Here is a 24357-nt window from a genome sequence, read left to right as displayed (position 1 = left end):
ACATTCTTTCCCGGGACCTTCAAAGGAGCTGAGGAATCCAATTCCCACTAATTTGCTTTGAAAATACTGAGCTAAAATTGTAATTATGGCACATGGCATTGCAGGTGAGGAAAGAACCCACCAGATTTCAGGTACTTTGTTTTCCTAAGATATGAGCGTTGATGATTTATTAAGACTTCCAGTTTAAACAATATTATGTTGCTTAATGTTGGAAGGTGTTCCTACAATTAATGAAAATTTCATAGACTGACTGGGGAAGAAAGAGACCATTTTATGTCCCGTACCAGATGGCCTAACCCAGCTGCTCACTTTTTTCTTTGAACTGTGATTCTAATGACTTCTCTGTCCTTTGAAGTCTGGCTCTGTGCTGTCGAACCAGATGTATTTGCATGATAGTAGCAGAGCGTGTTTAACAGTGGCGGACTTGTGCTCTTTTCCCTCACAGCTACTGCTGGATACTGCGCAATGATTGCTCTTGTTTGGGGTTTTTGAGGGGCAAGTAAATGTGAAGGCTTACTAGGTGCTGGTAAGATGTGTCTCCATGTCAACAAATTCAGAGAAATTACTCCCTAAACTCTGGTGAAGAGGAATTACTTCAAGAGCTCTGCCTTTGGTTGCTTTATAAACCCATGTGGTGGTTTCAGTCCCAGATTTATTAGGGCCTAACAAAAGCAGGGGCTGCTGTCAAAACGCAAATTTCAGCAGCACTTTAAAAACAAAGGGCAACGAGGAAGGACGAGCTTTAAGTACGTATTAAGAAGCTTTCGAAATAATAAATCACAAAATAAGGCGGTGACAAAAGGAACAAAACCGAAGATGGTCCCCGAGCGTGGGTTTGGTGGAAATTTGCACCAAGCAGAGCTGGGAAGGCACCGCTGACATTCCTGGCTCTGAAATGCCAAACCCACAGGGCTGTGCCGTGTCCAGCAGCCCCCAGCTGTACCAGGGTGCACCTCCCGCCAGCGCTCGCTGCCTGGCAGAGGCCCCAATTTTGCTCATTTTCACACCAAAACCACTTGGTGAAGAACCCCTCAGAGCGATTCTGCCACGGCGAAGGCGGCCACGGGCTGCTCGTCATCACTTCGCCTCCCGCAGCACCGGGCAGCAGCGAGCTCTCCACAGGGCGACGGCTAGACCGGCAGCTCCATCAAGTCGCCCTGTCGCGACATGAACACGCGATAACGACGCGATCGCGTAGCTCTGCGTGAAGTTTTACCACCTACAAAACGCGGACACCCCCTGAGGGGTAGCCCCGATCGCTGCGGGCCGGCTGCGGGCGGGCAGTGCCCCCTGCCGCCCTCACAACCCGCCGCCCGCCCCCATTCCCCTCGCTCCTCCCGCCGCCGCCATTTTGCAGCCTCCCTCCCTCCCCGCCCGGCGCGGCCGCCATAGGCGCCCCGGAAGGGCCATGGCGTTGCCATAACGCCGCTGCCGGGAGGAGCTGAAGATGGCGGGGCCGGAGCCGGGCGGCTCGTTCCGGCATTGCCTGGCGAGGCTGGCCGCCCTCCGCCTTCAGCCGGGCTCTGAGCAGCCCTCGGGCGGCCGCCGCACCGAGCTGCACCTGCTGCTGGACCAGCTCATCTCCGACAGCTGCGGGCCCGCCGCGGTGGCCGGGCCCAGCCCGCAGGTAGCCCGCGGGGCACCCCACGCGTGAGCGGTGCGGGTGGGCTCAGAGCTTCCCCGGGATGTTTTTTTTTTTTTTTGGTTTTGTTTTGGGTTTGGCCATCGTTACCGGCTTTAGTTTTGCCCTGCTGTTCGCTGTTTGGGTGATGGGCAAGGGGAAGGGAAGGCTCCCGAGCGGGAGCTTTCCTCAGTCACCACACACATCGATGTCGGTGTTATACCGCCTGTGAGAGCCAAGGCTTAGCCGGTGATGTGGTTTCCACCCCAGGTTTGTCGCCTCTAATTCATAAACTTACGCTTTCTGTTCCAGGATGTTTGTGCTTTGCTTGTCCAAGCCTGCCAGCTGGTTCATCTCGATCAGGCGCATCTTGTCAGCAAAGTCTGCCAGCTCATCTACCACTTGCTAAACAGATTCCAGGTACAGAAAGTTTGGCCAGAGAGGCCTTTTATTTCTTTTTGTTTCTTTTACAGGGCTGTGGAACAGGCCTTCATGCAAATTCACTTGGATTTTTGCTCTGTCGTTCCTTTACTCTTAGCTGAGGTTCTGATCTGTGGCTTTAGCCTGGCTGACAGCTTCCTCGTGTAAAAAACAGCTCCCAGTCATAACTAATATGCCATAGGAAATACTCTTAATTATAAGATATTTGTGTTAATCTATCATTTTCTTAATTGTAGCCCGATTCTGTGATGATGTGTAATTTTAACAGCCAGATTACATGAGTCTGTACCCGTTAGGAGGGTAGATATATTGATCTTAGCACTACAGGATGATGCAATTTTCTTGACCATAATCCTTTTCTGTTATGGCAGGTGACATTTGATGAACAGAACTTGAATTTTCTCCTCTCCTACTGCATCTCTGCTCTTAAGCAGTGCAGCTCTTGGACACACGTAGAAGTTCTACAAGCTTTAGCAGCTCTTGTTTACAATAATGGACCTAAATGTCAGAAGGTGGGTTTACAAACTAGGAGAAGCTAACCAAGAAATACTTGCAACTTCTACTGTTTTTTTTTTTTTTTTTTTTTTTTTTAGAGTAGGGGAGGGTAATAGAAAATATATCATGTTCTCAAACCACTTTACCTTTTAGATTAATATTAGACCCCGTTTAAATTGTGCCTAGTACCTGTGGAAAAGTTGACATTCAGGTGTGTTAGGTGTATGTTGTAACAATCAGTAGGTGACAAGATTCTTCCCATGCTGAATGATGCCCTACCTGCAGGCTGCAGCTGCAGGGACCATCTAGGATCTGGCTTGAGCCAAAGGCACGCTGTGAAAGAAGGGTGTCAGGCTCAGTCTGCAGACTAAGCCCCCTGGTTTGTCTGTGCATCAGGCAGGAAGGATGTAGGGAGTTTCAAATTGCACATTACTCAGCAGGCTTCACTGAGGATCCGGAAATATATCCCACAACCAGATCAGGTCTTTGGTGTGCAGTGGGCTCAAAGCCACTTCAAAGTCGAGGCTCTCTAGTATCAGTCCGGGGCTTGCACGAAGCTCCTTATGGCTGCAGTGTGACTGATAGTGGTTGATACGTTGAATTCTCTTGCTACCACCAGCACTTGGCAGTTTGCAGAGCAGTTTCTGCTGTTTGTCTGGAGCACAGGGTAGTGATGCTGGCAGTGTTGTAGCTGCCAGCTTGTGTGGGTTTGTAGCCTAGAAAACTGCAGCAGTTTGGTACAGCAGTTGTTACTAACTTAGCTTTATGTCTGGGAAGAAGGCATAAATTGTGACTCAGCCTGAGCTATGCTCACGCTCAGTACTTTTTTAATACAAAATAGGAGAGCTTTGGAAATGCACGTTATCTGGTCATTTTGGTGAACATAATCTGTCTCTGGAATTTGAAATTGCAGCTGACAAATCTTTTTTTTGTAGCATGGATATATTTGGCTACCAAACAAAAGAGCCATCGGGCTGAGGGAAGAGCATTAACCCCTAGTGACTTTTGCTGGTTTGTTTCAGTATCTCCCGGATTTGCTGGGCAAGACGGGACTCCTGGTGCAGTTCAGTGATTCTGCTCAGCCCAACACGGAGCTCAGGACAGCAGCACTGCACAGCATGGCAAACCTGTGTCTCAGGTGCGTACCAGCCTTTGCAGGTGGTGGAGTGGATGCCTTAAAAGATGTGCATCTGACAGCACGGGCAGCTGGTCTGCTCTGTCTGCGCTAGGAACAGCAAATGTGGGACCCGTAGGCTGGATATGCTCAAACTTGAAACCTAAAACTTTAGTGCTTCAAGCTATTGTCCCATCTGCAGATAAAACTGTGAACTCTCAGATTTCTGGAAACAGTGTTATTGTGGGACATGCTTAGGGAAGAAAAGAAAGTGTTTTGTCTGGTCCTGCGGTAATTGCTGGGAGGTTGTGAGATCTCCATCCTTGGAGGTGCTTAGAACTTGAACGGACGTGGTCCTGGGCGACCTGCTGTCATCGGCCGTGCTGTGGGCAAGGGGCTTGGAGTAGCTGATCTGCAGAGGTACCTTCCAACCTCAGCTATTCCGTGATTCTAATTTCAGGAAAATCACTTGCAATATTAGGGCTGTCCTCTGAATGTTATCAAACATGCTTTGGTGGCTTGAAGTAACTAAAAGTTTTGGAAACAGCTGCTTAGGAATCCATTAGAAAGGAATTTGCTTAATGACCCTAAAGCTACTGCAGCAATGGCCAGCTCTTACTTTATGGTACTTATGGCAGCAAAGATTAAAGTGATGCAGTTTCCCTCTCTTCCTACAGTAAGTCAAGAGACAGATTATAAAGCAATGATTTGTCTCTTGCTTTAATTTTAGTGTGCCTGGACAGCCATACTTGGATGAGCCCTACCGAAGTGTCTGTTTCCAAACTTTCCTAAGTGTTCTGCAGTCTTCAAAAACCTCTGATGTAGATGACATCACCTTTTGTGTGGTAAGTGTGAGTCTAGGATGTTCTAATTAGGAAATTGTGCTGCTGGAATATTGGAATTTGGAATATTTGAAACTTGGAATGTTTTCAACTGAGATTTTGCTTAAATAGACTTTTTTTTTTTTTTTTTTTTGCTTTAATATGATATTATAAATAACTGTCAAAGTAACTATGTTGAGCAAAGCTTTAACTGCCTAGAAGGTCACCTAAGAGATGTGATCCTTCAGTGTTTGGGAAGGAAAAGTAATTCTGTGCTTTGTGCTTTCAGTTGCTACAGAATGCACTGAAAGGTATCCAGTCACTTCTGAATGGCGGGAAGATGAAACTGATGCAAGCTGACCAACTTGGATCTCTTCTTGCAGTATTAAAGGTAAATACAGAAACAGACACTGGAAAGTGCACGTTCCAGTTGCCCATGGAGTGCAAAACAGTATGGGAAGATGAGGAAGACAAAGCAGAGAAGCCTGAGCGTGGGGGGAAGATGTAGTGTGAAATACAAATTAAAAAGATGGGAGGCCTGTGTTTTTTGTTTGTTTGTTTGTTTGTTTTTGGACCTACTTGAAATCCTTCTGGAGATAGCTGTTACATAGCACGGGGAGAGGCAAGACGTGAAGGATGGATCACAAGCCAAAGGGAAAATTGATGAACACCTGAGGAAACATAGAGCAAATCTTTGTGCATCAAAAAGGAAAAGAACGCTAACGTTTCTGTTACTCTTCCAGAAGTGTATGTTTCACGGCCTGCCAGGACTGAGCTTAGAGGTGCCTGCAGCCTTGTACCCAGCCCCGTTACCTCAGTATGACAAAAGGTCGCCTGTCAAGCAGGAGCAGCCAGAGCCAGCTGTCTCGAAGACAACAGGGGTAAACTGAAATCGGACTGATTCTCCTGAGTACTCGTGTGCCTGTTTGTTGAGGTTGTATGTGCCTGATACGGTATTGGTGGCTAACGGTCTCTTTGCATTTTGGGCACGTGATACTTTTTTTTTTTTTTTTTTCTTTAAAGATATTGGTTAGAAATCTCTGCACTGAATAAAATTGCTTTGTGAACTCAGGTGACAAGAACAAATGGCTCTGCAGAGGCTGGTTTTCTTGACTTAAGCTGTGTGCATCAGATATTCGTCTGTAGCCAAGAATTCTTGGCCTGCAGAGGTGGAGTTGATGCTTGCAGACTAGCCAAAGTTTTTTATTTTATAAATTGCATTTTCTCTCCTAACATCTGCACAGTCATTTTGACTTTTTCTAAGGAAAGTCAGGTTCACCTAGAGACCAATACTTAGGGACTGATTTTATTTCTTTTTTTTTCTGCTTTTCCTCTCCCTAGCTGTTCTGCTTAATTCTTATACAGGTTATTATTTAACCCTGTAAATTTTTTTTCTTCCCTGTAATGTCTTTCAGGTAATTGGTAATCCAAAGTTAGGTAGTCATGTTGACTCATTTCTTCTTAGATGTTAAATAACTACTATAAATCCAACAGAACTGCAAAAGCACTGGCTGTTTTTATTAATTTTGTGCAAAATATGTTTTTTAAATATAATTTTTAATTGAAAATCTTTTGTTTTACTGATAAAAACTAAGCTTTGGTTTCTTTGAGAGTATTCAGATATGAATTGTTTATTTACATTAGAACGTTAGTACACTGATTTTACTGTTATTAATAGGCAGAATTTGCAGTCTCAGATGCTGATGGTGTGGTTTTTTTTTTTTTTTTAGACATGTACAATATTGTATATTTTATTGCATTTATACACGCAGTATTGTTGCACTGAAGATGCTAAATAGCTGTGATAGCTCATAGTAAAACTAAATTTCATCTAAACATAACTTGTTTAGAAACTAAAACTGTTATGTGTCGATGCCCTTATACAAAGGGCATGGTTTATTATATTGAACTCTGCTTTTGTCTGGATTAACAATTAGCTTTATTTTCAGAGGAGATTTTTCCCCTAGTAAAAGATTTACCACTATAAAACGTTTGCACATCTTTATAGATACTACTTCATTTTTTTAAAATAATCTATTTTTTTTTAAACAGAACCGAAGAAAAAAGTCCAAAGGGAAACAAAAGAAAGGAGAGTTTGCAGAAGAAGGAAGAGAAGATCTGTGTGATACAGGAAAGGAATCAATCCGTGGAGTTGACATGCTGAAACTGCGCTTGGGGGATGCACAGAACAGTCGTTGTTCAGATCCTCAGACGTGTGCATCGGATGCTGCGTGTGTGCCTGCTGGAAAGGATCACTTATCCTCACACTGTACTAGCTGGAAGAGAATCAGCAGCAGTGAGTCAGAATATTCTGATGCTGAAGGTGGAATACAGAGCAAAACGAGGTTATTGTTCATGTAATCATAAAACGTAGTAGCCAGTAGTGCTGTTTTTATAACAATTTAAGTTTATCACATTAAATCATACCTTTTGTTCCTGTGGGTCTAGTACCAATTTTACAAGTGTGCAGACTTCCTTTCAGGGGATTCCAGTGCTTTGTTCTTAATCAAAACTGTTGAAAAAATCACTTTTCCATTTATGTTGTGGTACAAGAAAAATGGAAGGCAGTAATTAATATTGGCTTGAAAGTAAACTTGTTCTTTCTGTTCCCTGTTTTGGTCTAAAACACTTCACTTACTGCTCTCACAGCCAGTCACTAACATGAAAGAGGTTAAATCCATTACTTTTCACTGCTGCTATTCCATTAATCTTTTTGTTTATTTGTTTTTAAGGTCTTATCAAGCCAAAGTTCGTCAAGGGGCTCTAGCCTGTTTCCTCTCTACTATCAAATCGATAGAAAAAAGAGTTCTTTATGGCTACTGGTCAGCGTTTGTTCCTGATGCACCTGGCATTGGCAGCCCCCAGTCAGTGTCCCTGATGACTATTGCTTTAAAGGACCCTTCTCCAAAGGTTAGACAGTTTTGAGTAGATGAAGCATTGTATTTTTCAAGTATTAATCTTCAGTTATTAATCTTACGGAGTAAAAATGTGATACTCATCACATGCTTGAGATGATCATTCCAGAAGGGCTATGAGAAAATAGCGTTTTCTCAAAAGATCTACTGTGGCTAACAGAAATGTTTTGTCATTTCAGACACGTGCCTGTTCTCTTCAAGTTCTCTCAGCCATTCTGGAAGGTTCGAAGCAGTTTCTTTCTGTTGCTGAAGATGCTAATGATCACAAGAGAGCTTTTACACCCTTTTCTGTAACTATTGCTTCTAGCATCCGGGAGCTGCACCGCTGCCTGCTGCTAGCCCTGGTGGCAGAATCATCTTTTCAAACACTAACGCAAATCATCAAGGTAATTGCACTGTCAGTGTTTCAATTGCTACCCAAGAGCTGATACTGGTATCTAGATTTCTTTTTGAATTAAGAATGCACAGAAGTTCTTGTAGCTGTTGAGGACCATGGGACAAGAGGGGCAAATACTGTCATCAGATCACAGAGCTTCGATGACTGAGTCTTTATACAAAGGCCTAGGGTCTCTTTTCTCTTTAGTGCAGTTCTCTTGTTCTGCATTTCTTTCATGTATTCTTTTTTTGAGGTGAATAAGCCTGTATAATGATTGTGGAGACTTAACCTGCCTTTGAGACTTGAATCCAAACTGCCATGTTAAGAAGCAAACGTTTTTTGTGGGCTACTGGTCTTTATGCCAGGTCACAGTACTTTAATAATTGTCGTAGGAGCCACGTTTGTAGCCAGTTTTCAAAGAGCAGCTAACTGGGTCATTTTTTTTTCAGGTGTCCTTAGATACTTAGCTGTCTAAATGGACTACACTGCAAACGTAGGAACGAATGTATTAGAGGCCAGGCTGAAGTTGTAACCACCACTCCATGTATGCTTTTATGTGTTTCAGTGCCTTGCAAATTTGGTTTCAAATGCACCATACAGCCGTTTAAATCCTGGGTTGCTGACAAGAGTCTGGAACCAGATAAAGCCATACATCTGTCATAAAGGTTTGTTCTGTATATCTGGAGTCTCTTTGCATGTTATTCCTTAATTCAGCATTGGTTATTATGCAATATTATAAATACATAAGTAAAGGTAGCACCATCAAGTTATATGTTATGATCAGTCTCCTTTGAAAATGTCTGAAAAAATTCTGAGGTATCCGTGAGATGCTAACAAGCTGCCTTTCTCTTCCCCCTCCCTGTTCTTTCTTGCAGATGTTAACGTTCGAGTTTCTAGCCTCACGTTGTTAGGGGCTGTAGTATCTGCCCAAGCACCTTTACCAGAGGTGCAGTTACTTTTGCAACAGCCCAGTTCTTCAGGGCTAAACAGTAGCGGTAGTGGAACCCCTCATCGTTTTAATTCTTCTGAGCAGTGGAGAAAAGCTCCCCCCTTGGAAGGGGAGTCTCCAGATAATCCAGCGGGATGTACGTCTCCAGAACCATGCTGGCTTATTCGTCTCTGTATTTCCATCGTTGTTCTGCCCAGAGAGGATTCCTGTTCTGACAGCGATGCGAACTTCCCATCTGGGAGCGTTTATGAGCCATCTCCTGTTCGACTGGAATCCTTGCAGGTGATGGTGAACAGTTCGCTACAGTGAGCTTGTAAAATGAACAGCCTGGTACAATATCAAATTGCCTCACATCAGCTGAGTCTCGTGGGTTGCCTTTGTTCTTAGCTCGCTCAGTGAGATGAGGTGAAAGCATTTGCTAGAGCAGCGTTTCTGATCTGTTGTGGCTGAAGGAGCAGTAGCATTTTGATTCTATGCCTGTGGCCGCAGCAAGGCCCTCCCAGGGTAAAGCTGCAGCAGTGAGTTCGGCTTGATTTTTGGTACTTTTATTATTTTAAAATCTTATTTGGCTTTAAGTGCTGGCATCTGGTGAAAGCTATGAGTTTTCCCCCATGCTAACTCCTCTGTACAGAATCTAAATGTAAAGGTTTGCTAGAAAATGGGGGTGGGGGAACATTGCAGTTAATGAACAGAGTGGAAAGAGCTGCAGGATGATGCTGCATGGCTAAAGTACCACCTGTGAACATTGAGTCTTGGCCCTGTTTTTCTTCATGTAACCATAGAAAACTATAAGATTTTTTAGTGTGCATCCCAAGTGTCTCATACTTCTGGAACAGTGGATATTTGTTAAATCCAGCTTCGCAGAACACAGCAGCAGCATTGCAGGGGATGCAGGATGTATTACTCTTACAGACACTCTTGCTTTTATTTTTTTATTTTTTTTGCTACAGGACACCTCATTTGACTTACGGTAAATAATTCATTGTGTTGCTACCCAATAGTGCTTTTGTGGCTCCTTTTTGAACAAGATCATGAAATCAGAAAGTTTTTAATTAGCTCTACACTTCTAGAAGTCGTGCTGTAAGGTGTATTTGTTACATCAGACTTCAGTATATGGTTCCTGTGTTGGTTTGCCTGTTTACATGCTGTCTGTGTTTCGGATGGTTTGGTGTAATAGAAGGAAAAAATGCTGAATTGAGTTTATCTTTTGGTTGTGTTTAGGTATTGGCTCTTCTTGTAAAAGGGTATTTCTCTATGGCTCAGACCTATTTGCTAGAACTTGGAGAAGTGGCTTGCAAATGCATGGAAGAAATGGATCCATCCATTCAGCTTCACGGAGCCAAAGTAAGAGTGTGAGAAAACACCAACGTTATTTTACCAAGTCAGTTTTGCCATTCCGTGTGCTTTGCAAATACAGATGACTAATGCTGAATATTCAGAGAGTTTTTCATGTAGCAGCACTTTGTAATGAGCTGGTACCTGCTGTAGCTCTTTGGAAATGCAGCACCCTGCCAGTTTGGGAAGTGCACCTTCTACTTCTAGTCTTGAATTCTTAACAAATGTTTGGCCTGTTACTCAAAGGAAATCTCTTTACCCAGCAATTTGTTATGCTGCTTTAGCTGGGGACTTTATGTAAGAAAGGCTTCTCCTCTAATTTCTTCACTAGGAGGGACAGAATAGAGTCCAAATTAATACTGGATCTCATATTTTTGTTCCTTGGGTAAATAAGTATAGCCCTAGATAAAGGTTACTGTAGTTCTGTGGTACTTGAGTCATCCTTGATAAAGACCTAGCTGCTTTCTGTCTCCTTGCAGCTTCTGGAGGAGCTGGGCACAGGTATAGTGCAGCAGTACAAACCCGATTCAGCTGTTGCCCCTGAGCAGAGAGTACCGGTCAGCACGGTAAGTGTGTGGGCTCCCTCTGAGATTGCACTCAGAGCTTCCTTTCTTGAATTCCCTGCAAAGTTACTGGCGTGGGAACAAATCAATTACAGGAAAGCAGAACAGGAGTAAATACCTGCAGCTTTTTAGGTACTGGATTTGTGTACACTTCCTCCATTATTTTGGCATTTATTTTAGGCTGTAGGTAAGTGATCTTTTTACGTGGTATTAACAGTGCCTCTACCTTTCCTCATCCCACTTCTTCCTGCCTGATGTAAGTCAGGAAGCTGGAAGACCAGTCCAAACTGCATGTGTCATTACTGCTCCATAAAGCCTAGATGTAGACATCTAGTGTTACGGCGTTCTGTGAACAACAGGTAATTTGAAAAAGTTATTTAGAGTACACTAAATCCTAAGCTTGTCACCAGTGACCCTGCCAGCTGAGAAACGTGTCCAGTAGTAGTGGTTTCCTGTAACTTGTTGTGAATGGAAATTGTCAGTGTAAAATTGTAAATGAAAATACCCAGCTTCGTGGTTTCAAGAACGGAATCGTGCTTCTGCCTGATGCAGTATAAGTGGGTGTATCCCCCTGAGAAGGAACAAACACAACTCAGCCAAGAAGTACTTTATAGCAGTACTAAAATATCTTAAATACTTCATTCTGGATGTTAATTGTTTTAGGGTTCCAAATAGTTGTAATCGCTGTCACGTGTGATTTTGCTACCTACTCTTTGTCTTCTAAATGACTGTAAAAAAAAAAAAAAAAGACAAACTATTATAGAACTTAGGCATAACTGCTGAGTTTTAACAGGTAAACCTGTCTGCTTCTGCAGGTTGTCACTTTCTGGACTATGATGTTAAATGGCCCTCTACCTGGTGCTCTGCAGAATTCTCAACATGCAACTCTTCAGACGAGTGCCTGTGATGCTCTGTCCTCCATCTTGCCAGAAGCTTTTGGCAGTCTGCAGGTAATGGAGCACTTCTATAAGCTTGGCATTTTTACCTACTGAAACTTTTCTTGTCTGCTAGATTGTATTAATATAAAGCCTTTAAAAATTATATGGAGAGGGCAGGGAAGCTGCCTAGAATATTTCTTGCGTTCTGAACAAGCTGTGACTATTGAAGACTGGAGAAGGCAATGTTGAGAGTAATTAGTCTCACAAACCAATTAAACTGTGGGTCAAAGAAGCCTTTTGGCCCTGCTATGAATACTCAGCCTTGGCTATTGATGCATGGGACGGAGGGCAAGAATTTCATCGCATGAGGGAGGGGTGAAGGGTTGCTGTTTTGCTGGTTAAGCATTTGAAGAGACAGCTGAGCTAACAGCCGTGGACTGATGTTCACCAATTTGCATGCAGGTTTTTTCTTTTGGCTGGCTTTTAAAACATTAAACTGCAGTGTTTGCCCTGGCAGAAGCAAACGAATATGCTGGCCCTCCTCTCCTTTTGCAACATGAAATATGCTTCTAAACATGAAAGCCTTGGCAGTGTACCACCACTGCATTGTGCAGCTCCTTTTATGTCACTGTGCCCTTCTTGATGGGGAGCGCTCTGCCAGATCTCATTTGCCCAAGAATTGCTAGTACAGCAGTATCTCTGGTATTCTCCATCTGGTTTCTCCAAGTACAGCATGTACCTCATCGCGCTGTACTTTGATCCTGTACACTCTCTTGTCCCTGTGGTCACGTGGGGTCAAGTCAGTGCCCACTCTGACCCTTTGCTCTGATGAAACAAAGATCTTTGTCGCGGTTTGGTAAACTGGCAATCTGTCCAGGATGAACTTAATCTACCTTGTTGTCCTTGTTTACGAAGTGACAGGAGAAAGCAACCGATCCAGGTTGTTTTACCTCTGATGGGCCATTTACCTTCTGCATTTGGATGATAGATAATATTTTGATTCCTTCATGGTATTATCTAATAGCAACAAGACAATTTTTTTTTTTCTGGAAGTGTTGTGGTTTTCTATGTGGCATCCAGAAATGCCCGTCAATTTACCTTGAAGAAAAGAGTGCACTCTGAGTGGTAGCTTCTATAGTTTCCATATATTGTGGTCTTTCAGAGTACTTGTCAGGTGTCTTTAAGACTTTTTTCAGTTTCTCCCTGTTGCCATGACTGCTTCTCATTTCAGAATGACCAGCAGATCCTGTGCATCACTCTGCTGCTTGGCCTGAACCACAGTGAGACCCCGCTGGTAAAAGCTGCTGCTGCACGTGCCCTCGGAGTCTACATCCTCTTCTCTTGCCTTCGTCAGGTCAAAACTTGTTTATTTTTTTTCTTATTTTGAACCATTTTAGAATGGAATTGATAAACCATGAGATATGGGACCTGAATTTGTTTGCAATGACTTGACCTTCCTTCTTGCTTTCGGTCTAAAGTATTTAACAGGACGGGGCTTCAGTTTTGCTTACAACTGACAAGTAAAGCTCATTTTGAGAGAAATGCTGATTAGCTTCCACAACAATTTGATCTTAGCTTGGTTGGGTTAGTAGCCTTTTTTTTTTTTTGCCATGTAGCCTTAAGTGAGTGATTTTTAACAAAAACAAATTATGCAGTAGCTGATGCTGCAATTTTAGTTCAAATATTTTGCAAGCAATATCCTTTATCGTGAGCAAAGGAATGAAAATGAAATGTAATGTACCATAGAAAAGAAAATTAAACAAGCAGCTCAACAAGGAGCTTGGTGAAGCAATTACTTTCTTAACATTGGGATTTGATGAGTATAAAATTGACAGTCCAGGTAATTATGTTAAAATCCAAAGTAACTAAAGCGCCAATGGAATTAAATTATACAGTGAAAGCTTTCAGCAAAAGCTACCTAGGAGAGTGGTGAGCTTGGTCGCCATGGTGGTTTAGACTGTTAATTGAAGATCAAACAAACCTGTACAGAAAGCACCGTAAACACATTACAAGTTCTTGCCTAAGAAAGAATATGTTAATAGAGGCAGTCTGTGCACATCTCATTTTCCCTAGAAGGGCCAGATGTGTATGTTACTAAGGAAATCGTGCAGATTTTTAAAACTTTCTAATCACTTTTTTTTTTTTTCTTTTATAGGATGTGATGTTTGTGGCAGACACAGCAAATGCAATTCTGAATTCCCTCCATGACAAGTCTCCGAACGTCCGTGCCAAAGCAGCCTGGTCCCTGGGCAACCTTACAGACACTCTGATTGTCAACATGTACGTCAGCGGGCTTCGGCCCACAGAGGTCCTCTCAGTGCCTGTATTCCCGTAGCACATAGAGGGCACTTAGTATCAAATAGACAAAATCTGTGGTCACTGCGTCAAAACTGAATGCTTCTTTGTAGCCACTCTTCAGCATGTGTAGACACTTGGGCTGTATTACAAATATCCCGTACCCAGCTGAGGTTGACTTCAAGTTCACTGCTTGATTTTGAGGTCTTTCTAATCATTAATTCTGGAGAATGCTCCAAGATTACTTTTCAGTTTTCTGTTTTTTTCCCGTATGTTACTTGGTGTAATTGCATGTTCCCTGGTTACTTTACTTTTGACATACTACAAAAGTATGAGTAACAAATATTTAACGCTTCCTCAAGCCAAAGGCTGGAGGAAGCCCAGCCCGCTGTTACATTTTTAACAGGAGAAATAGTTATCATATATTCCTGCTAATGAATTGCCTCTGAGCAATTCATTGCCCTCTGTCTTTTATTACAGACGTAATGCATTGCTAACAGGCTTTCTTGCATTGATAGCTTGGTTTTAAATTAATAAACATAGTGGTCACATGTAGTAAGGTCTGCCTTACATATTAGCCTTCTAAAGAGTGAAGGTTGTTCAAATGACTTTATAAAGGATTGTATCACATCTTTGAGAGTGGATTAACTGAGCCAGTCTTTCACAATGTAATCCTTCTGCTAGGGAAACAATGGGACAAAGTTTTCAAGAGGAATTTTCTGATCTCCTCCTGTTGAAAATGTTACGGTCTGCGACTGAAGCATCCAAGGACAAAGACAAGGTATGAGGGGGAAAGAGGGTGGAGGATTGTGGTGTAGTTAGCTCTTACATTTTCATTTAAAGAAAAGGCACCATTTGCTTGCTTTTAGGGTGTTCTGCCCCAACAGACAGTGAGCTGCTGGTCAGCATCCTCTCTTGAGGGTCGATGTGTGGGATGTTTCCCATGTCTGTGGCCTGCAGGGCACTTGATTTTGTACTTGTCCACAGCATGAGGATTGTTAATTGTTTTGGAATGATCATTTGCAGAGAATGATCTTTCTGATGGTATTTAGCAAGTTGCATCTGAAAAGACACCAGCTTAATTCCAGATGGGTTCCTTGTTGACTCTGTGCATGATTACCTAGCAGGCTTGTCAAAAGGCTTTGCCCATAAACTAAAAGCCAAAATGCTGTTGTGGGAACTTTTTTTTTTTTTTTTCCCCCTTCAGGTAAAGAGCAATGCAGTCCGGGCCCTTGGGAATCTGCTTCATTTCCTTCAACCATATCATGTAGCAAACCCCAGGTTTAAGGAAGCCATCGAGGAATCTCTTCAGGCCCTCATTTCTACTGTTCTGAGTGAGGCCACCATGAAGGTGCGCTGGAACGCTTGTTACGCGCTGGGGAATGTGTTTAAGAACACTGCCTTGCCACTTGGTGAGTAGACTGGTCCCCTGGGTTTGGATTTATACTGCAGGTGTGGTTTTAATTAGTCTCCGTTAGAAATGTGCTGGGGAAGAGGGGAGAAAGCAACCTGAGCTGAATCATGTTGTCATATCCAGAAGTATGTCTTTCCCAGACCTCTAGCCAGTGAAATAGGTTCAGATCCTGGAAGTGCTGATACAGTCATAACTCTGCCGTGTTCAGTGGGATGTGTCATGTTGGAAAAGAACAGGTTTACAGCTGTGATTAGATGCAAAGTGTTGCTTTTCCTCTTCATTAACACTCCAGATTCACTTTTCTAAAACTATTTTCTTTTTCATAAGCCCTGCTTCTCTCATTAGACCAGCATAAATGCAGTAAATATAAGCCCATTAAATATTTGGGAGATATATTTACAGTTTTGTGTATTTTGAGTGATTGAAAAGGGTTTGTGTTGTTGTTCTGTTTATTTCTATTACTATTAGGAGAGGCTCCTTGGACTACACAAGCATATAATGCACTTTCCTCAGTAGTGAAGTCATGCAAGAATTTTAAAATCCGAATCAAATCAGCCATGGCCCTCTCCATCCCTAGCAAGAGGGAGTGCTACGGACCCACTGAGCAGTTCTGCCAGATCTGGGATGCCTTGGTGGAAGCCTTGCAGAAAAGTGAAGACACTGAGGACTTCCTGGAATTCAAGTACAGTGCCAGCCTCAGAACACAGATCTGCCAGGCTCTGCTTCACTTACTAAGTCTGGCAAAGAGCACGGACCTGCCATTAATTTGGAGAACCATAACAGAAAACGGGGATGCAATCAAATCCTATGTCTTGCAATATATGAAATGTGGAATTGAAGAAAATGAAGCAGGAACGCGCACAGACCTGTGTGAGAGAGAGAGAAAGTTAAAAGGAGCTATTGAACATCTCAGTGGGATAGAGAAACAGGTGGAGGGCAAAGCTGGCCTGAGAGTGTGTGTTTATCTAGAAGGCATCTTGACGAACCATGCCAATGCCACTGAGTTAACAAAGAGCTAAACAGGAACACCTGTTTCAGTGGCTGGTAACTTGCACATCTGATTGCACACAGAAGAAACACACGGGTTGGAATTGTGCAGGTCATCCAAAAGAAAAGTTTCCTGTTGTTGGTGTTAAACAATTTGTTTTGAACTTTATTCATTCATAACACCTCATAAAACATTTTTTAAACTTCTGTTTTGAACGGACTCTTGAAATCATCCTCACTTGGTTTTGTTTGTACCTGTTACAGTGTTACCTCTGGGGAAACAAATGTCCTTTCTTTGTATGTTTTATAAAAACAGCCTCTTCTATGAGCTTACCTGAAAGCCTTTTGTTACTGTTGCTGCTATATTCAAAATCACATTTGGAAGGGAGGGATCTGGCAGAATTTTGTTTTTCTAAGCACTGCAATAAACCCGAATACGCCAATATTTGAATAACTGCTTAGAGCAAACATGCTTTGCCTTTAACTGTCTATTCCTGGTGTCTTACACCTGGCCTCCCCCTCCCTGCTGCCTTTGCTCCTCCTGTCTTCCCAAACCTCAGCTCTGTGGCTCCAGGTGGGTGGTACTGCACTGCCTAGGCCAGAAAACTCAAACTAGCTCCTCTGAGCTGATCAGACGCTGGAGTTTTCACTCTTAAACCAGCTACCGTCGGCATCTCTCACCTTTTTGTGGGATGTGTTGTGATGTTCTAAACCTCGGGTGGCTTTGCGTGTGTTGCTGAAGTTCTGTTCTTCCCCTTCCTTCAGGATTATGTGACTTTGTTTGATCTGTGCTTACTGCGCTGATAGCCGGCGGAGGACGGAGCTCTGTGATGTTGCCAGGGACAAATCAATACCTCCAGGAATTAGCCCGTCTGTGAGGCACTTGGGAGAGTTAAGTGCCTCTGCTGTCCTAACCTCTGCATGGATGTTTGAACAGAGTTCAGTGCAAGCCCTAGCTGTCATAAAAGCTCTTTGGGATACACAATTTGTCCGCTTTGTGTTTTCCATCCTCGCTCTTGCCACAGGTTTCAGTGGGCCTCAAGTATTTGAGTATCTGAAACCCCTTCAGATTAATGGAGCCCCGTCTAGGAGCCTTTTTCACTGGATGTGCCGAGAAGTGGCTGCTCCTCCCCGTGCAGCAGGAGCAGTCCCCGTGCTTTGAAGTGCTGAGCAGGAGCCTGGGCTGGAGGCTGAGGAGGAGTGTGGTAGAGCCTGCGCTCTGCAGCTGTGCTTTGTCACCGTTGACATCAGGATGGTGGCAGGGTTGCTTGCCACGGCTTGGTGGGAGCCCTAGAGCTTTGCTTTTTTATTAAAAATTGTGAGGTTTGTCTGCATCCCAAAACACCTCCTGGCATCTGAGACGTGGACTTGTGCTCTGAGCAGCCCTGTGCGAGCGAGGGGGGCAAAGCAAGAGCTGGAGCATCCCCCCTGCACCTGCAAAGAGCCTTCCAGGGGGAGCTGGGGAGGCACACGCAATGGGAGGGTGGAGCAAGGATTTGGGTCTAATTTGTGGGTAACAGCTAAAAAGCTGCTGGGTGGGCTGGGCAGGGGTTGATTACAGGGCTCAGCTGTGCCTGGCCCCAGCCCCTTGGCCTGTCTGGCTTCTGGTGGTGCCCGGGTGCAGCCCTGAGGGTGCAGGAGCAGAGCTGGGTGGTTTCTCCTGCCGGATCCCGCTGCAGTCGGAGGTCAGCGGTGTCTCGCTGCGTCCTTCCGTGTCCCCTGGTGCTGTGGGGAGGGCCCCGCTCGCCCTGTGCCTCCTGCTCACCGTCGGTCCTCGACCAGGGCCTGGCAGAGCACGAGGTGCTCGGTGCCGGCAAGAGGCAGCACCTTCCCCACCAGGGCCAGGGATTTATGGTGCTGCCTCTTTATTGTTGTGTTTACAAGCCAGGCGCTTTATATGTTTTCCTACGAATAGTTTCAAGGAGAAGGCAATTACCTTATCGCACGCAGCCTGATTTACAGCCGAGGTGGCGAGGGACATTGGAGCTCCACACGGGCTCTGTTTGAAAGGTGACCTGCCGCGGGGTCAGGGGCTGGGGGAGAACAAAGGGGGCTCCAGGGGCTGAGCCCCCCGGGACCTCCCGTGCCTGAGCCCCGTGGGCTCTGCCAGCTCCAGGACCTTTTCTTTTTTTTTTTTCCCTTTTCCTCACTGTGCCCCAGGAGCAGCGACCCAGCGCGTTCAAAGCTCAGCGCGCAGCTCAGGCAGCACAGCCCTTCCCTCCCCTTTATTTTTTTTTAATTTTATATTTTTTTTTGACTTGCATTACCTGGTAAGTGACCACCCAGCCTCCTACCCTGGAGCTCGCACAGCCCCCATGGCAGCGGGCACCCCGTGGTGGCACCAGACCCGTGTCTGCCCTGGGCCCTTGGCACACCGAGCTCCTTGCAGCTGCCCTGGGCTGATTGGGGAGCAACCGTGAGCTCTGTGCCACGCTCCCCCTCCACTTTCAGGCTTTTTATCCCCTTTCCAGTAACCTCAGAGCAAAGCAACCCCTGAGCTGCCCCCTCCTGCACCACGGAGGGGACCCTGCCTGTGCCAGCGCGCCTGGGGCTGGCCCCGGGGGGTGTCCGGGGGCCACCGCTGCCCCCTCCCAAGGCCGGGGTCCCCGCGGGGCTGTGCCCAACGCTCCCAAAACCGGGGGGCGGCCGGAGCGCGCCCCCCCCCCAGCCCCCGAGCCGCGAGGTGGCGCCACGGGCACGAGCAGCGCGGCCACGGGCAGCAGCCGGGGGCGCACGAGGGGCGTGGGGGTCCCCACTTCGGGGCTGTGGGGACGCGCGGGGGTCCCCCTTGCAGGGCGTGGTGGGCGCGTGGGGTGCAGGGTTCCCCCTTACAGGGCTGGTGGCTGTGCAGGGGGACCCCCTTTGTAGGGTGCATGGGGTGCAGGACCCCCTGCAGGGTGTGGGACCCCTCATAGGGTGCGGGTGCTGCTTGCCCGTGCCCCCCCTTGGAGATCCCCCTTGGGGCCCACGCTGGGCACGCCAGGATCCAAGCGGGGCCGCTGCGAGGGCGCGGGCGTTTTCCCGCGTGTAATAAACGGCACCTTTCTTCTCCCCGTGTAAAACCCCCGGGGTGGGGCAGATCCTTATCGCCGGGGCCCCGGGGATCACAAGCCACGGGGCGGCAGGAAGGCACCCGCTGCGGAGAGCCACCAGGATGCCCCTTGGGGTGCGCGGGTGCTCCGAGAGGCCCGAGAGCAGGAGGCCTGCCCGTGGCCTCGCTGCTCCTCTCCCTGCGAGGGAAAAGGGGGCTCTCGGCCCCTCCGTTGTTCCAGGGTGCCGGGGTGGTGGGGTCACAGCGGCAGTGCCAAGCACCGCGGGGCACGGGGGCTGTGGTAACGGGGTGGCTTCCAGTGGCAGGCTCAGAGGGCAGAGGCTGGTCCTCGGTTCACGCCCGCTGTCTGCCCTGTTAAAAAATGGCTCCGTGCTATCTCGCAGGCCGTCCCTCCCCGGGACCCGCTAATTCGGTGATTTTTATCCTGTCTGTTTTTCCTTCTCTCCCTTCCTGCCCCGCTGCAACCTCTGTCAGTCCTCCTCGGGGCGGCCCCGGGGTCGCCGCTGATGGATGGCCCCCAGCAGGACGAGACCCCGGGGGGCAGCCGGGACCCCGGGAACGGGCAGCACCAGGCAGGGCTCGGAGATCCCCGAGGAGCCGAGGCCACGTCTCCTCCCCGAGCCTCTCCCACAACACCGGTAGCCCTCGCTGCCCTGGGGGGTCCTGCAGCTCCCTGGGAGCCCAGTCTGGTATTTCAGTCTAGACGTGCTGGCATTTTTTCAGTCCCGCAGATTTCCGCGATGGCCCGGGCACGCCGGGTGCGCTGGCACGGGGTCGGTGCCAGGTGGGGGCTCCGTGGGGGCAGAAGCGCCGGGGGGAGACGCGGAGAGGCCACGGGGGGCCGGGAGAGGGAACGACCAAGGAGCCCGGTGCCCGCTCCCTTGGGGGCAGGAGAAAGCTTTGTGCCGAGAGTGGGGAGAGAAAACTATGCGAAATGTGAAATCTGCTCATAAAAACAGGCTCGCTGGGTGGGAAACTTGCCGCATCTTGCTTGAGCATTGGCCCGGGCCGCATGGGACCGGGGACGGGCTCGCATGAGGAGCTTCGCTCCGCAGCCGCTGCCTTCGCCGCTACCCGGGGCCGTGCACCCGGCGGGGTTGGGCTGGGTAAATACCGCGGGGAGCCCGGCTCGGTGCTGCCGGAAACGTCGCGGTGCCTCAGGGCTCAGCACCAGGCCCGGCGGCGACGCCGAGCACCGGGAGGCCGCTGCCCTCGGCCCCAGGACGGTGCCGTCGCTCGCCACCTGCCCCGGTGCGCTCCGGACCCTCCCAGCTCCGAGCCCCAGCCCCAAACCCGCGGACAAAGGCGGCTTTCAGGGACCCCACGGGGCCGGCCTTGCTTGGGCGGCCTCTGAAATGTGTGAAATTCGGCTTTCGCCGGGCTTCTTCCTGAAGCGGAACTGTTCTCAGAGAAACATTCCCCTCCGCCGGCCCTAATGGCTTTTCTCTGTGCGCTCGCATTAATGAACGCGAGGCCCAGCCTAATCGGAGGGAAGCCATGCAAGTAATTGCTTGAATTTTTAATTCGGGGTTATGATAGGGGAATCAAAGTCACGCTGCAGCCGCCGAGGCCGCCGCGGTTCCGCGCCATTGACCGCTGCAATTTTCTTTTGATTTTTGCCCTCCCCTCTCCCCCACGGCCCGGCACGGACCCCGCTGGGGGCCGGGACCTGGGGCCACCCCAATCCTGGGGAGAAAAGGGTCTGGGGTGGGCTCGGTGCGTGGCCGGGCTGGGGCCCTGCTGCAGCCCCCCCAGCTGTGCTTCCCCACCCTGCCCATGCTCATCCTCCTCCCAGGACCCCTGCCTGCCCAAAAGGGGCACCACCAGCGTGTGCCGAGGGGCTGGTGACATGGGCACGGCACAGCTGGGGGGGCTCAGGGGGCACCCAGGGACTGGGGCTCGGGCTGGGGGGGCCCTCGGTGCTCCTCCGGCATCCCCCGGCGGAGGCACGGCGCCGTTGCTTTTGTTTTCCCAGCAAACAAGCCCTCCTCCCGCGCTGGTTCCAGCTCGCTTCCCTCCTCTTTGTCTTAAAATTAATAAAAAGTCAGCGGACGAGGGGCTGCTCGATAAAGCAGAATGGCACGCTCAAAATGTGTGCCCCGCGTGGGGACACAGCGCTTTGGGAAGCAAGGATGCCTCCCTGCCCGGCACGGGGTCTCGGGACCCTGCCGTGACGGTGGGGCCGTGCCGAGGCCGGGCTGTGCCACGCACCACGGGGCTGCTCGGCCACACTCGGGGCCAGGGCTCCTCTTGGGGAGCCTCTCGGACATGGGCTCAGCCTCGTGACCCCCTGTTTGGGGTTTGGGCCGCTGTTGTGGTGTTCTTTGTGCCGCGATTCCTCGGGAGATAGCATTGTTTGCTGTGACACGTAAGCCCGGTGACAATATGCAAGGGCTCTGGCACTGATTTCATTTGCACTGCTCCGAGCTCTCCTAGCTCGCCCCGGTTTCAATGTCTTTTTATAGCCCCGCAGAACTTGTTTTGCTGTACCAGTGAAGCATAACCCGAGTGTGGGCTGGGAGCTGCAGGGGACACGAGTGTAGTTTGGGATGGGTGCTCGGTCACGTTCGCACCCACCCGTGCCACCGAGGGTCCCCGCTCCCCCGGGGGTGCTCACATGCAGCACCCACCTCCAGCTCGAGCCCTGGGGAGGCTGTGGGAAGCCCCTGGGCTCCAAAAAGGGGGATCCCAGCCCCGGGGACCCCAAAAGAAGGCAGGGGGCACGTGGCCGGGCTGTGAGCGTGGCACAGCACGGGGGGATGCCGAGCAGTGCCGGGGGGGGGTGGCTGTCTGCGAGGAGCGCCGCTGTGCCCCCCTGAGAGCACCAAAGCCCCTGCGAAGGACAGGGGGGCGAAGCTGGATTATGAAAGTGTTTCTTTGCTTTGCTTTTGAGAAAGGAGAACTTCAAAGGGGCCCATTTATCACCAGACAAAGAGAGTCGCGAGTTATTTGCAAAGCATAAGGGAGAAGCATTAATTATGGGAGTGCAGACAAACGCTGCTGCCGGCTGTCCCCCTGCCCACCCCTCCGCCACCTCCCCGTGCCCACGGGCTTGCGGCCGTGGCCCCGCTGCCACCACGTCCCCAGCTCCCCTTGGGAGAGGCAAGGCCGTGGTGGAAGCCAAACCCAGGCAGGGGAGGGTTGGTTGCGGGTCCCTGACCCCGCTCGGAGTGGGGTGTGCGTGGGTGGCACCAGGATCATTTCTACGCACTTGACCTGGCGCCTGGCTCAGCACCCCCTTGGCCACGTCTGCTCCCCTCATCTGGCTTGGTGGCCTCAGGGTTTGCTCTGCCCTGGGGACCACGAGCATGCAGCTGGTGGCCGGGCTGTGGAAGGGGACAGGGATGGGGAAGAGGACAGCAGGCAGGGCTCGGTGCGGAGCTGGGCACCCACCAGACCCCTCTGACTGAGCACGGTCCCCAAAATGGAAGTGGGAGCACAGCTTCATCGGCCACCTGGGAGGGAGAGGACGAGGAGCAAGCACATTTCCCTCCCAACCCAAAGCGCCAGCAGCCCTGGGTGCCCCTTGGAGGCTGGCAGCAGGGGCGGCAGTGCCTGTGCCACCGTCCCGGTGGCTGTCACCACCTCTGCACCTCTCCAGCACCCAGCGCTGGGCAGGGCGCACAGCTCTGCCTTTCATGTCTGAGCCCTCCCGAAACCACAGCTTCCCCTCGCCGCTGCGCGGGGATCAAACGCGGGTCATATTTAATAAAGGTGGGGATGGGAGAAGGCTACAAAACATTACGTCACCCTCGCTGTGGGGGAGGCGGAGGCAGGCAGGGAATGCGAAAATCTCGGCGCAAGTGGGGGCAGAGGAGAAAAAAATATCGGCGAGGGGACTTAATGGCCTTGTTTTGGTGGGAACTCTTTTGCCCACTGCCCACGAGGTCAGAGGCGGTGTGTCTGCACGCGCTCAGGCGTTAAATGAAACTGGAAGAAAAAATGAGAGGCATATACAAAATGCGTAAGCGCGTCCATGGCAGAATTCCCCCGGCGCCCCGTGAGTCACGGCGCTGCGCCCGGCTCGCCCGTCGTGTCGGAGAAATCCCCGCCCGGCGGCGCTGGGGACCGAGGACGGTCCCGGGGGCACAGCCCCCACGTCCCCAGGGTGCGTGGGCGAGGGTGGGCGCGGGGCTGTGCCGGGGGGACCATGAGACGTGGTCACAGGGAGTTGGGAGCAAAGTCCCCTGTGCCACAGCCCTGCCCACGCCCGACCCCGTGGGGCTTCAGGCTCCAGACCGGGAGCCTGGGTGGTGCTGCAAATGTTGGGGGAGCGGGTGGCGAGGCTGGCAGCCCCCCCAGGGCACCCTGAGCCTCCTGTGGCACACAGGCTGGCTGCCTGTGGGTGGTTTCAGGGGGCTTGTGGGCACCAAGCAGTGCGGCCGGCTTGAAAAATGGTGTGCAGGATGGCATGGAGGTGGCCACAGAGCCGGGCTGCAGCGGGGAGAGCTGTCCTCTGTTCCCAGCCCTGGTCAGCTCCACGTGAGAGCTCGGGGTGATGCTCACACCGGGCCAGTGCCTTCCCCTGGCTGGGAAACTATGTGCTCCCAGCCCCGCGGGGCACCCGGCGGCCCCCCGAGTCGTAATGACCACGATCTTCTGCTGAGAGGAGTTAATGAGCTGTGCCGGACAACGATGGGAACGGGCCGATTGCAATAAGGCTCCTGACACCGCTCGGAGGAGCTGGGCGTGGAGGAAGGGGGAAGAGCAATAGGGTGAGAGAGATGGACCAGAAAACAATATCCACTTCATTAGCCAGGTGCTTCCAAATGTGTGGAAATAGGACAAGGTCCAGGTCACCCACTGTGACAGAACATTATTATCATGCGATGCCATGAAGCTGTGCAAAGACCAAGTCAAAGCTCACTAGCCCACTTGAAAGAGATGAGGGGACCTTCCCGGAGCCCGAGCCAGGCTGTTCCCAGGCTGGGTCGGGGTCGTGGGCAGCTGGGCACGGCCCTGGGTGCTCAGCACGGCTCCTCCACTGAGCCTTTGGCTGGGGGGCACCGGGTCTAAGCCCAAATCCTGGTGATGAGAGCCTGGGATGGGAGACCTGGCGGGTACCTCCCAGAGTGGGGTCAGTCACCCAGTCCCCTGGTCC

General features: G+C 49.4%; 1 protein-coding gene across 1 annotated transcript; it reads left to right on the top strand.

Moving 5' to 3' along the window:
* The first annotated feature begins 1378 nt into the window (after positions 1–1378).
* HEATR6 (HEAT repeat containing 6) lies at positions 1379–17443 on the top strand. The gene is made up of 20 exons (XM_082776671.1): positions 1379–1627; positions 1934–2041; positions 2434–2574; positions 3580–3695; positions 4402–4516; positions 4782–4883; positions 5236–5373; positions 6545–6837; positions 7225–7402; positions 7587–7793; positions 8349–8448; positions 8659–9014; positions 9954–10076; positions 10547–10633; positions 11446–11580; positions 12740–12862; positions 13664–13788; positions 14488–14584; positions 15011–15215; positions 15686–17443. The coding sequence occupies exons 1-20, from the start codon at positions 1448–1450 to the stop codon at positions 16234–16236; spliced, it is 3480 nt and encodes a 1159-aa protein (XP_082632797.1). The 5' UTR covers positions 1379–1447; the 3' UTR covers positions 16237–17443.
* Positions 17444–24357: the final 6914 nt, after the last annotated feature.

Source organism: Aythya marila (genome assembly GCF_965140915.1).
Source record: "Aythya marila genome assembly, chromosome: 20".
In the NCBI taxonomy this organism is placed as follows: domain Eukaryota; kingdom Metazoa; phylum Chordata; class Aves; order Anseriformes; family Anatidae; genus Aythya; species Aythya marila.
The sequence above is the reverse complement of the archived record's forward strand: the minus strand, read 5'-3'. Positions and strand labels throughout refer to the sequence as shown.